General features: G+C 35.4%; 1 protein-coding gene across 1 annotated transcript; it reads left to right on the top strand.

Moving 5' to 3' along the window:
- Positions 1 to 426: 426 nt before the first annotated feature.
- LOC105053266 (probable NAD(P)H dehydrogenase (quinone) FQR1-like 2) lies at positions 427 to 7338 on the top strand. Its single transcript, XM_010934369.4, has 2 exons — positions 427 to 1555; positions 6849 to 7338. The coding sequence occupies exons 1-2, from the start codon at positions 1020 to 1022 to the stop codon at positions 7051 to 7053; spliced, it is 741 nt and encodes a 246-aa protein (XP_010932671.2). The 5' UTR covers positions 427 to 1019; the 3' UTR covers positions 7054 to 7338.
- The last annotated feature ends 6025 nt before the right edge of the window (positions 7339 to 13363 follow it).

Genomic DNA, 13363 nt, shown 5'->3' with positions numbered 1-13363 from the left:
TTATTTTAAAACTTGATTTTAATAATCGGGGAAAATGGAAGGGCAATCCAAACCTAAAATTCTAGAGGTGTCAATCGGGTAGGTGAATCATATCAGACACGAGATAGATCAAAAATCTATCAATTTAGATGTGACTGAGGTCAAAAATCCAGACTCCTGTCTTATTAAAAGGTAATCTATAGCCCATCTACGACCGGTTGAAATATGTTAGTATTGCCACCCGTACCTACCCCCCTACCAACCCCCTAGCCGGATTCTTGGCGTCATGGCCTCGTATCCTAACTACTCCGTAGTCCACGCGTCGCCATATGATAGGCAACTTATCCCATTGCGATGCACATAATGAAACAGCTGATCCAGTCACCGTCTGGGTGACAGTCAAACGTTCTAGAAGTCCCACCCTGCCATCCAGCTCCGAAGCGCTTATTCAGTACTCCAAAGGGCAAAGCGGAATTTGGACGCGATTAGGATCTCGAAAGCATCCCTAGTGGAATTATTTAGGGTAAGAATGGAGATCGAAATCCAAACCCGCGGAGAAAGAGCCCTGATCTCTACTCTTCGATTCGTTTCGCTCAAATTCGGAAAGATTTGATTTCCATTGGTAGAACTCAATCACCAATTCCTTTTTCTCCCTTTTTTTTTTTGGGTCCAAATCGGGAGGAAATTAACTCGATTCGATTTGATTCGTCCTGTGGAAGCTGGCGATCTCGAAAAGGTTTTCTTTTTGGAAAGAATTGAAGGGATTGCGCTAGAGATCGGATTTCGTCTTCATTTGTTCCAGCTGCTATCGACTGATTCCGGAAATCTTTAGAATATTGTCTAAATGAGGGAAGAAGCTAAGTTTCCGTGTGAATTGGGGCGGGATTAGCGAGGAGGAGTCGAATTTGTGGAAAGAAACCGGAAAGCTAGGGTTTTGGAAGGGATTTTTGTCATTTCGCTGGAAATCTGAAGTAACATTTGGATCTTTGGAACGATCTTTGATGAGAGAGTAGAGAGGAGAGAAGAAAGACTGGAGAGAGATGGGGAAAGGAGGAGGTTGCATGCCGAGCAAGAAGCGGCAGCCTGCGGTCGCGTCGGAGAACGCGGGCGGCGCGAGGAACGCCCCTGTCCCCCCTGAGGACAAGAGCCACGATGACTCAGAGGCCGCGGCAGCGCCACAGCCGCCGGCGGAGCTCAAGCTGAAGCTCTTCATCGTGTTCTATTCCATGTATGGCCACGTGGAGAGCCTGGCGAAGCAGATGAAGAAAGGGGTGGACGGCATCGACGGCGTCGAGGGTGTGCTATACCGCGTTCCGGAGACCCTCCCGCCGGAGATCTTGGAGCAGATGAAGGCGCCGCCCAAGGACCCGGAAATTCCAGTCATATCGGCGGCGGAGCTGGTGGAGGCGGACGGGATACTGTTTGGGTTCCCGACGAGGTTTGGGTGCATGGCGGCACAGATGAAGGCCTTCTTTGATTCCACTGGGAAGCTGTGGAGGGAGCAGAAGCTCGTCGGCAAGCCCGCCGGATTCTTTGTGAGCACCGGGACCCAGGGTGGAGGGCAGGAAACAACTGCGTAAGAACCCATCTATTATTTATCGGTTCGCGTAGTATATAAATTTGGATCTTTTTTATTTGTTTGTGATGACCAATGAGAAATTTTTATGAAGTAGATCTGTACTAGTTGCTGCTATTTATTTGAATATCTTGGCATTTGTTAGTGCTTCATAAGAGGAAACAGTGAAGGCATCAGCAAAATTTTCTTATAGTTCTTACTATGTGGCTGCAATTTTTTACGGCTGTTTTTATGCTTGATGCATGTTTTGCTTGATGCATATATTAAGAAGTTCATGCGATGTTGAAGAAATGGCTTGATCCTTCACAAACATCAATCTTAATTGTCTGTCTGGAGACTTAATGTTGAATTAGCCCAAAGCCACACAGCTAAAGTGATATAAAGTACCTTTATATAGTTGTATTTATAATTATTGTCCTTTAAGCATCATCATTCTTGCATACTTATTTTCATTTTTTAATTATGGAGTTGATATTGTTCCATTGGGTGATTAATTTTGTACTACATCAGAGTTTTGACGTAACTTTAAAACGTTCCTTTCCGGTTGTGCACATGGCTAATTTACTTTGTGTTCCCTGCTATCTTATGTCCTTGGTTGTGCCATAATCCAGTGCTACTGATGCGAGTTCTATTATTGATGGGTTTTCAGATAAAATCTTAAAGGTGCATGCCCCTCGGGATGCTGTGTTAATTGTTTGTTGTGGATAGAATTTACTTGAAGTTGAAAGAATTATAAACATCTTTGTTCAGTCATTCCTTCATGCTCATTGCTTTACTATATGCGAAGTGCTTAGTGAACTGTCTTGAATAGATGCATCTAGGTCATCTTATTGTGCAGTTTGACTGCATTAGGAACCTGCCTGGGATTTGCTTGTTGTTATGTATATCCTGATCATGTTTTGACTCAATAGCTGCTTAACCAGTTCATAGACTAGAACTTAGATTCCTTAGAGTCTACAGAACTCAACCTCTGACCTGCAAATTGTTAGACTTAACAACTATGAAGAAAAGATAATGAATAATCAGGAAAAAATAGAAAGAGAATGAAGGGGAGAAAAATGAATGAAGGAACATACAGAACGAGAGAAGAGATCCATGGAGGGTTTGGCCTGCTTAATATTGATGGCAATCCTTGTGTCTATATCCGTAGAAGATAAATCATGGAATATTTTTTATACTTTGTAGGAAGTTTGCATGGTTACAAGGGTTATTATCAATTTTTCTGTGGCTAAGAGTGATCGCACTTTTTTTGCCCCTGTAGCTAGAGGTACTTTTATTCTCAACTCAATGGGATGATAGAGAAAGAGGGCAGAAAATAGATGATTGAGAGGAAAAAGAAGACATGGAAAAAGAAACACCTAATAAGCGGGGGAAAAAAAAAGAAAAGAAATTCTGGAGGAAACACATCTAGTTCTAGTCACTTGTAGGTTAGGCATTTATAGATAAACAATAAGTTGGAAGAGAGCAAATGACCAAGGTCATTAAATACACAGATTAGCACTTAAGCAGCTTAGCTCTGGTCTTATTTCGAGCTTTCTAACACCCAAAAAGTACTATCCTTTAATCGTATCGAATCTATCCAGCACTTCTTGCTATCATTAGCCATCTGGGTTGGATGCTTCATCAAGCTTTAGTTATAACCTTGGAATCAGAAATAAAGACAGAACTCAGTTACGGCACCTCAACATTGTTTTCTCATCTCAGAACTGCTGAAATATCAGCGCTCTGTTGTTATCTGGATATACTCCTTGATTTGTGCTAAACTCAAAATTTGTAACCCTGATTCTGCTTTATATGCAATAGTGTTCAAGGAATTCACTTCTATGTTTCTGTTATAGCTCCACAAGGAGCACACTCTGCTGCATAGGGTCTCCTAAACCTCCCACCAGTCCACATATCAGTTGTTGCCTAATGAAAAGATAAATGGGATTTTACGAATCTATCATTAGTCCCAGCCGAGTTAGGCTTCGAGTCCCAGTTTCCATTGGGAAAGGTGTGGGGAGGAGGAGGAAAAAGAACAAGAACATAAAACATTTTCTCATGAATTAGGGAATTTCGGGGCAATGGATGTATTTCTAAATGTTTATCGTTCAATAGTTGAACTGTTGCTGTCTAGAAGATCCCCACATTTTTTTACTGTGAATATTGGTTAATTTGTTCTTAAGTTTGTATTTTCTTACTGAATCTCTATTTTCTGGCTGAGTGTTTACAGCTGATGTGTCACAGATCATCACATGTATTTGTTTGTTATTTGTATAGATGTCTATACTGCTGCATGCTCTTATTTACAAGTTTTTCAGAAATTACTGTTTAATGAATTCTGATTGATGCATAGATGAACCAGGATGTCATACTTTGTTGCATTATTTTCTTCAAGATGATTGAGAAGATTAAAACGTTTTATTATTTTCATCTCAGAAGTTTCACATGGCTTTCATGTAGTTCGATACACATGAAATCCAGTCTTAGGGCTATCATGAAACTTTGATAATGTATGAGTAAGCCGTGATCATGAATATCAGATATCTAGTATGTATATTGTTTAATAATACTGTTTCTTTTTTAATGGGAAATATTCCCTTTTATTTATAGTTTTTAGTTTTGCTAAATTCTGTCCTTGGCACAATCGTGTGGTTGCTCTATTGTGATTTGGGTGTCTTGGGTTGGAAACACGAAAATAGCCTCTCTGCCTGCGACCCTTCCAACACACACAGTGGTAGGAGCCTCATGCGCTAAGACTTATGCCGAATTCTGAACAACTTCAGTTTTAATATGATTTAGATACATGTCAGCTTGCTCCTTTGTCAGGTATCAGAGTTCAGTTCAAGCCCTCCTTGTTGTTTCTAGTCATAGTAATAGAGCACTAATTTTTCATGGTACTAGAAAAGAGCATTTACTCACGACGATTTATTTGATCTTTTCTCACAATGAAATGAAATTAAGGGGAAAGACTTCAGGCGTAATCAAGCAGATTTTGGTCTGTCACTTGCAGAAGATTTCTACTTAAACAATGTGGCAAAATTTGGATTGATCTTCCGCTTGAATATTCCCTAAGTGGTTAGAAATAGATTTGAATGTTTAATGTCATTTAAGAATTAGAGATTTTATTGAGATGCTTTGAGCATATCTAAGAAAGACAAGTATGTCACTGTAAGAGATTAAAATATGTGTTGAAGGGTCAGGTGAGAAGGGAAGGCCTAAAATAATATGGATGGTAGTTGTGTGAAAGAATTTGGAAAATCTACTGTTACTTGACTTATTGATTTAAGTCTTGATAATAAACTTACTGATACTAGTACTAAATCTTACCCTTGTTTAATGTTATTGAAACTGTTATAGCTAAATGCATAGACACAGATGCTAATACTTCTAATTAATGTTTTTAAAACCAGATCAGACAAGGCAGTTGAATCGGTTGAATCATAAGCCCGCCAGTATTGATAGATTGGTAGCGCTGCCTCCAGTATTGTCAAACAAGAAACTTGTAGAGTTGCAAACACTTATACTAATTATTACATCTGTATATATTAGTTCAAAATGGTAATTTATTTATTATTTATTTTGGATCCGTAAGATAATTATTTAAAATCTTTGTGCTTAATGGTGATTTTGATACCGAACAAAGTATCTTTTTTTAGATGACTTGAAAGCCTTCAGTTTGTTCTGAGCTCCATGCTAGATTCCCAGTGCATAAAAAATATCCACCTTAAACCCGAGCATCTAGGATCGTATTTACCTCTTGATGGCCTTGACCATGCAACCTGTCTTAGGTGCCTAACTTTTGTAAAGAGTAGTCTTACACAAGTTGGGATGATCAAGGTCTGGGAGACACTATCTCGGCTCACTTACAGATGTCTGAGAGGCAACTAAGAGATCTTGACTGATTTCTCAGCAAGAGCACAAGATTCCTATATTGCTTTTTTTTTTTTTTTTGGCAGGATCACTCAGGTCTTGGCATATAGATTTCTGTTAAATCACTTCTCATGGACTTGGGGTTGAAATGTCTTGTTTAATGGTGAAATCATATGATTATTTACACTTGTTTGAAGATATTAGCTAGAGAATTGTTGATGGTAATAATTTAGCATTTGTTTATAAAGAAGCATCCATCTCACTGAAAAATATTTTTTAATTTTTTGTCCTGAATTTCTAAGATGTAGATTGAGTCTATTGAGTCTGACTCATCTCTGCTGAAATATTGAGCAAGTGGTTTTCATAAGATTTTCTTTCTCAGTGGGTCCTTTTGCCAAGAAAAAAAGAAAGAGGTTCTGTTTAGTGTAACCATAAAATTATTGCATATTGTTGGAAGATATTAGCCAAAGAATTGTTGACTCCACGATGACAATAGTTTAGGATTTTTCATCAAAAGAAACTTCATCTAACTGTAAGAATACATTTGAATTTTCTGTTTTCAGCTTTTTAAGAGGTGCATTGAGTCTATTGAGATTTGACGCATTTGTGCCAGTGCACCCTGTGAAGTGGTCACAGCAATCCTCTTTTTCTCAGTATCTATTTTTTGAGAAAAAATAAATAAGGATTAGTCTAGTGAAGTCCGTTAACCGCAACCTGCTTGTTGGTTTTAAGAAAATCTGAGAGATAATATTGTTGAATGTCAATCATAGAAGTATGTCTTCTAGCTTTCTAAGACTATTGTATTGGTAGCTCTTGTGAATGTTGCTTGGTTGTTGGGAGTAGATGAGTTGATTGCCAACCTCCAAGATAAAGTGATGAGTTAATTGCTAGATACAGTCATGGTCTACCATACCGCCTGATATGAGGTATACCATACCGTATCGGTCTCATATCAGTACACTGTCTTGTACTGTACCAATACTCAGTATGCTGTCTTGTACTGTACCAACACTTAGTGCACTATCTTATACTACACCGAACCACGTACTGACATTGTAATAGGATAACACCAGTATGGGATCCGGACGGCGAACCTTAGCCACAATACTTCATGATTTATTAATTATTAATGCTATGTTGTTTAACGGTGGAAGGGGTTAACAACTTTCTGATGTTTAAGTGCTAAAGATATTGCATGTTCCCGCAAAATGTTGCTTATCCTCACAGAACACTTCTAAAGTCGTTTTGATTCCATCAGCTTTCATAAGAGCTTAAAAAAGCTTAAAATCTTTCTCAAAATTGGGTTAAACTACAGTACTTGGAACATCTGAAGGAGCTCCATTACATTCTCTATTAGTTTTTTTTTTTTTTTTTTTTGAAAATTAAAAGGAATTGATGTTTTCAGCAGCTTAAATATAATTATTTTGCCTCCATTTTACAGATGGACTGCAATTACCCAGTTAGCCCACCATGGGATGCTATATGTTCCCATTGGTTACACTTTTGGAGCAGGTATGTTCAAGATGGATGACATCAGAGGTGGTTCTCCATATGGTGCTGGTGTTTTTGCTGGTGATGGCTCAAGGGGACCTAGTGAAATGGAGCTTCTCTTGCTGAGCACCAGGGAAAGTATATGGCTTCAATAGTCAAGAGGCTGGTGCATCCTTAAAGATATCCAATCAACCAAAGCTACCAGATATCCTTCACAGTTTAAATCTTTGTGATTATTCTAATTTCTCCCCCTTATTTTGAAAATGCTGTTTTATCATTCTTCTTCCCCCTTTTAGTGTGTCTGGTACATGTCCTAGTTTTGCACCTTACACTGTTTTGTTTGTGTTTATTATTTGCCGAAGTATTGCAAGACACTGCATGATTCATAACATTGGCATCATATCACGAGAATAAAAAGATTGTGATATGTTATTCCTTTATGTTCTCAGTCACATTGAATATTTTTATATTTATCTAGTATCTAAATTTGGTTAGCAGCGTTTCACTGCAAGCAGTTTGTGTCAGTGACAATGATCGAGACTGGGATAATATGTGGAAGCCTCAATGCTGGTACTGAAGTAGCTGCAGTTGTAGCATTCCCTGCTCTCTGATGTATCCATTTCACTTGATTCTACTTGAGCAATAGTCATGCTTGGATACGTATGCTAAAACTAGTTTGATACTTGTGCATTATGTCCGATGAGAATCTTGAACGGCTCAATTCTCGTTTAGTGGCGAAAGGATTTAATTAAGTTGAAGAGATTGATTGCTATGAAACTTTCTACTTGTGGTTAAAACTAAAAGTATTCGTATGATGCTCACTGTTGCAACGATAAAAGAATGGAAGACATGCATGAAAAATATATTTCTTCATGTATACTTACAAGAAAAAGTTTATATGGAGTGGCCATTAGGGTTTATTAATCTTAAATTTTCATCGCATGTATGTAAATTGAAGAAAAGCTGTGTGTTCTCAAGCAAGTTCTTAAAATTTGGTTTGACCATTTAAATGATTTATTCTTCATTATGGTTTTCTTTCGTAGTATCATTGAACCATCATTATTTGTTTGACACTAATATGAAGGCACTGTTTTATTATTTATATATGTAGATGATACGATCTTAGCAGAAGATAATCGAGCATGCCTTGATTGATCCATTACTCTGTTAAGTTATACTTTTACAATCAATGATCATGGTCGGCTTCACTACTTTCTTGGTGTTGGGGTATATTCCTTTGTTGGTAGTTTATATTTGAATCAATCTAAGTATACTTGGAATCTTTTGAGTAACTCATATATATTTCATTCCAAGCTAATTCAACACCGATGGCTATAAAAAAACCGTAAAACTTTGTCAGATGACAATCTATATCCAAATCTTCCTCACTATCGAAGCATGGTTAGCACTTACAATATCTTGCAGTTTCAATTTATTTGTCAATTCACGCATGCACCAACAATGGGTCACTGCAAAATTGTTAAGCACGTACTTTGGTATGTAAATGGCATCTTAGATTATGGAATGAGAATATTAAAGGATAGTTCAATAGGTTTATATGCTTTTTCATACTCTGATGGGTGGGTTGTTTTTTTTTTTTGCTTGTAGGTCAATTACAAGCTATTTCACATTTTTAGAAGAATTGTTTATCCTAACCTACAAAGAAATAATCTTTTTTGGCAAGGTCCAATGTTGAGGCATGGCATCTTTGGCAGCTGAATTAGCATGGCTCTTATTTATTTTACATGACATTCGGATCCCTTTATTATTACCACCTCCAGGACCTTTTTGGGACAATTTTAATTCTCTACACTTAAATGTGAATCTAGTTTTTCATATACGGTCCAAGCATATAGTGAAATTCATTATCATTATGTTAGAAAGAAAGTGGCCAGAGATGCTCCATTTACTTCCTATATAGCTTAAAATTAATAGATAGTTCATATAATGACTATGCCACTATCATGAGTTCAGTGTCATGATCTTTGAGTTGAACCAGGCTGGCCAAGTTTGAGGGAGAGTGATCGCAATATTCATGATGAGAGGACCAATCACATGATGGAATTTAGAGGAGGAAAGATATTCGATTGTGAACTTTGGATGATTTCCTCACGTGATAAAATTTACACAAAGAAAGATATTCAGCAATTGATTTTAGATGATTCTCTCACATAATAAAATTTATACAAAGAAAAATATATTCAATGTTGGACCCTAAAGATTCTCGCTCGCGATGAATTTTCTTATATTGTATAGATTTTTTTTTTCATCATTTTTTTTTGAATTTTGAATGGAAACAAATCCCACAATCATAAAAATATCGTAACCATTTGATCTATATACAATCTCATTAAATATACCAATACAATCCTTCTGTCGCACTGCAACTTCTAACGGTTTTTTTTTTTTTTTCGCGGTTGCTTCAATTCCAATGTGAAAGCTTCATGATAATGTGTTCGATGTGCACTTTCCAGACGCAAAACCAATACAAAGTTAGTTGTGACTTCCATGCCGACGGTGCAAACGGACAAGGACCCCACGTGCAAGTTCGTCATTCAGATCGATCCATTTAAATGAAGCTCGTCAAGCCCTTCCTTAAACTCGTCTGCATCTTCCTCTAGCATGCTTGCACGGCCATGCATCACCGTGCCCACTTGATTGTTCTGGCGCCGTTGCCATCACCGACGCCGGTTGGACGACTTTCAGTTGTGCCACTGTGGCTACCATCGCGATCATAGCCGCTACCGATCTTGAGCCTCACCTGCTCTAGGAAAGAGAGGAACGGAGAAAAAAAAGAGAAAAAAAAAGAGAGAAAGATATTTTTTTTCTCTCTCCATTTTCTTTTAGTTTCTCTTTTTATAAATTTCCACTCTAAATTGTTTTACTCTCCATTGTCTACTTTAGGATTGTTTAATACAGTAAAAGTTTTCCTTCGATGATTTTAATCTATTTCTAATGAAAGAATGAATAGCATAGCAATCCCCACCCCAGCCAAGCTAGGCTCCATTAAAAGATTTAATTACATTCTAGCATAACTCTCGATTTGTAATTAATCAATTAGATGCCTTTTATATATTGATCGGGACTTCGAGCGCTATCGCTTATCCTTATCAAATACCACTAGATTTAATCATCTTTGATCACTATAAAGTCATTTGTACTCTAGTTTGATCTTAATCAAATAAAATTATTATGACCAAACCAATCCAAATGTTGGATGAGATTATCGGTCAATTCTCTCTTTCAATAATTATTCATATTTTTTTTTAATTATTGAACTCAACTCTATATAGGAAAGTAGCCATCTCGATAAAAAGATATCCAACAATCGAATACCACAATATGGTCCATAATCAAATATTTTGAAGAGAAGGAATTTTAAAATTATTTGAATCTATTAGGATAATTGAAGATAAGTAATATAACTCTTTTTTTTAGATTTATTGGTGAATCGTATGATATTCATATCATTGAATTTTGAGTTATATTATTTATAATTTATAAATATGAAGTATGATATTTATTTATTAAATTTATCATATTATAGAATATAATTCTATGTATTATCGAATGTATTGATTTTATTATGGATTACAAAAGATTGATTTCAATTTCAATGATTTTATATAGTTTTTGATTTGCAAACATGAAACTGATTTTATGGAACAAGAGCTTTGATTTGAAACGGATTTTGACTTGCAGCCTGACTGTATCAAAACTTTGTTAGTGGGGTTATATACTGATATATCGATGCCCTGATAGTAGAGTTGGTGCTAGTACTCAATATCCTACCAGTGAGGATTATATAATGGTATATCGATATCCTCCCAATAAAGATTATATGCTGATATATTGACACCATGCTAGTGAGGGTTGTATGTTGGTATATTGATATTCTACTAGTGAGGATTATACGCTAGTATATCCACACCATACTAATGAAGACTATATGTTGGCATATCAATACCTACCAATGAGATTATATGCTAGTTATCAATATTCTGTTGGTCAGGTTTATACATTAGCTTATCATTATCCTACCAATAAGGGTTATACATTGGTACATTAACTAAACTTGATATCTGGTCCAGCCATAAAAATAAGGTAATAGTTCATGGCCATCAAGATGAACCAGATATTTTGAAAGAATTGATTTATAAATAAAAATAAATTTTAAAAAGAATGAATTTGTATGCATATTATTTTAACAGTATTGTATATTTTGAATTAATATACTCTGCACGCTCATTTTTAATATATTATTTTTATTTGATTTATTTAATTAAAATATTTATTGTTTTTGAGATGTCTAGCTTATTATTCAATATTTTATTTGTTTTTACATATTCGAGAACAAGCTTGTCTGCAGGTTCATATAGAAGAGCGATTACAAACAGAATTTTGATATTTTTATTTTAGATTAATTTATTAAATTAGATATAAGATATAAAGTATTATTTTATAAGCCATTTGATTAGTTATTTAAATTAAATTTGCATGTTAATTTATTAATTATTTATTTCGCTGTTGCTTTTTGATTTCGTGTTGAAATGCCTTACATACCTATGAGGAGAGTTCTCGACAAACATGCGATGGTTGCCACAATTCTTAACTCATAATCTCGGATCAGAGCGTGATGGTGTACCTACTTTTTTTTTTTTTCTTGACCTGAACTTGGTCTTGGCAATGATCAACTAGTTTAATTATTAAAGAATTATAAGCAGAAAATTTGCTGTTAATTGCTTTTAATTAAGCTCATACCTTTGATAGAGCTTCCAGCAGTTTCCAACCGCTCGACCAAGCCCCGGCTCGCTAGATCAAACCTGATGAAAGGTGCATCCTTAGTCAATTCAACCAACTCAAACTAGGATAAATAATGGAAATGGATTACTTGGAAGAAAGTTCCTTGGAAGTGAGATCCATTTACTAGCATTTGTAACAGGCTAACAGTAATGTCTATTCTTTCTGACTGCTTCTATTATTTGATTTGCCTTCTTGTTAGTGGGTGTAAAGAGGTTGTAGTATCTGGGAGTGGGGTAACCAGGGTGGCTCTTATGTCAATTTAATAACTTCTTCTAGTTGGCTTTTAGGCCTTTTCAGAGATTGCAGGTAATTATGTAAGTGAACACCGTTCACTTAACTAACGGCTTGGGATGATACTTGGACGACGAGAATGGTTAACAACACTGCACTCCCTCCGGTCTGGATTCTAAAGGTGTTACATCAAACAGAAATCTGATAACCCAATGTACATCAAAGCTGAAAATTTTTCTTAACACGCGGCGCGCGCACGACGATACAACAACAACAAAAAAGAACTGAACTTTCCAGCATGGCCAGGCTTAGCAAGGACATACGCGCGTGCACGACACAACAACAACAACAAAAAAGAGCTGAACTTTCCAGCATGGTCAGGCTTAGCAAAGATTCCACGAGACCTCCCATCGTGATTCGAACCCATGACTCCATTCCCATTATCTAAGTTCAAGGAACACATTCAAAGTGTAGATCATGAGCCACGGATACTCCATTGCATTTATTTTAATCAGAACTTAAAATAATTTTTTACTTGTGATTGCTGTTGATAGTAGAACTTTTAAAATTTTAAAAATAAAACTTTACGTTCATAAAATTATTTACTATTCGGTAACTATATTTCTAAAATGCTATAGAATTTTAACATGTATTTGATAATTAAATTGAAAAAGTACTCTTAGAATGATAAATTGTATTAAAGGATATTACATAGTATAATATTATTAGAATGTAATATAATATAATAGAATATGGTAAACTATAGCATAATAATATCGCAAAATATGACATATATACTAATATATTGATATGTAGTATAAAATTATAATAATGTAACATAATGTAATATAATATAAGATTATATTATAATATAATATTATTATAATTATAATGTAATATGATATTACATAGTATCATAGAATAATATAATATGATAAAATATGATATAATGCAATATAGTAAGATATGATATCATATAGTAATATATTATCATATTATTATAATAATATAATATAATAGTATAATATGATATAATAAATAACAATGTAAATTAACAATTATAATATAATATTTAATTATAAAATACTATGATTATTATTATTACCAATATATATTAATATATAATTACATAATATCATATTTTTACAGTATTCATCTATGGGTATTTTGGTCACCATAAAAATTTTATTAAAATTAAAACAACTTCTAACATATGCAGAAAATATTTTTAGAGAGAAGCTTCAACATGAAACTCCTCTGAAATAGATCTTTTCAATCTTTTGGCAACGCCAAACAACCCTTCAAAAGCTTAGCCAAAAGGGAGTGCCTCATTGGACTGTTAGTACACTTCAAAGTTAGCGGCAACATGCAAATGCTAAACGTCTGTTCTCAAGAAAGCCCTACTCTACATGGAGTGGTTGGTTTTGGCTA

Source organism: Elaeis guineensis, chromosome 10 (genome assembly GCF_000442705.2).
Source record: "Elaeis guineensis isolate ETL-2024a chromosome 10, EG11, whole genome shotgun sequence".
NCBI lineage: Eukaryota > Viridiplantae > Streptophyta > Magnoliopsida > Arecales > Arecaceae > Elaeis > Elaeis guineensis.
The sequence above is the reverse complement of the archived record's forward strand: the minus strand, read 5'-3'. Positions and strand labels throughout refer to the sequence as shown.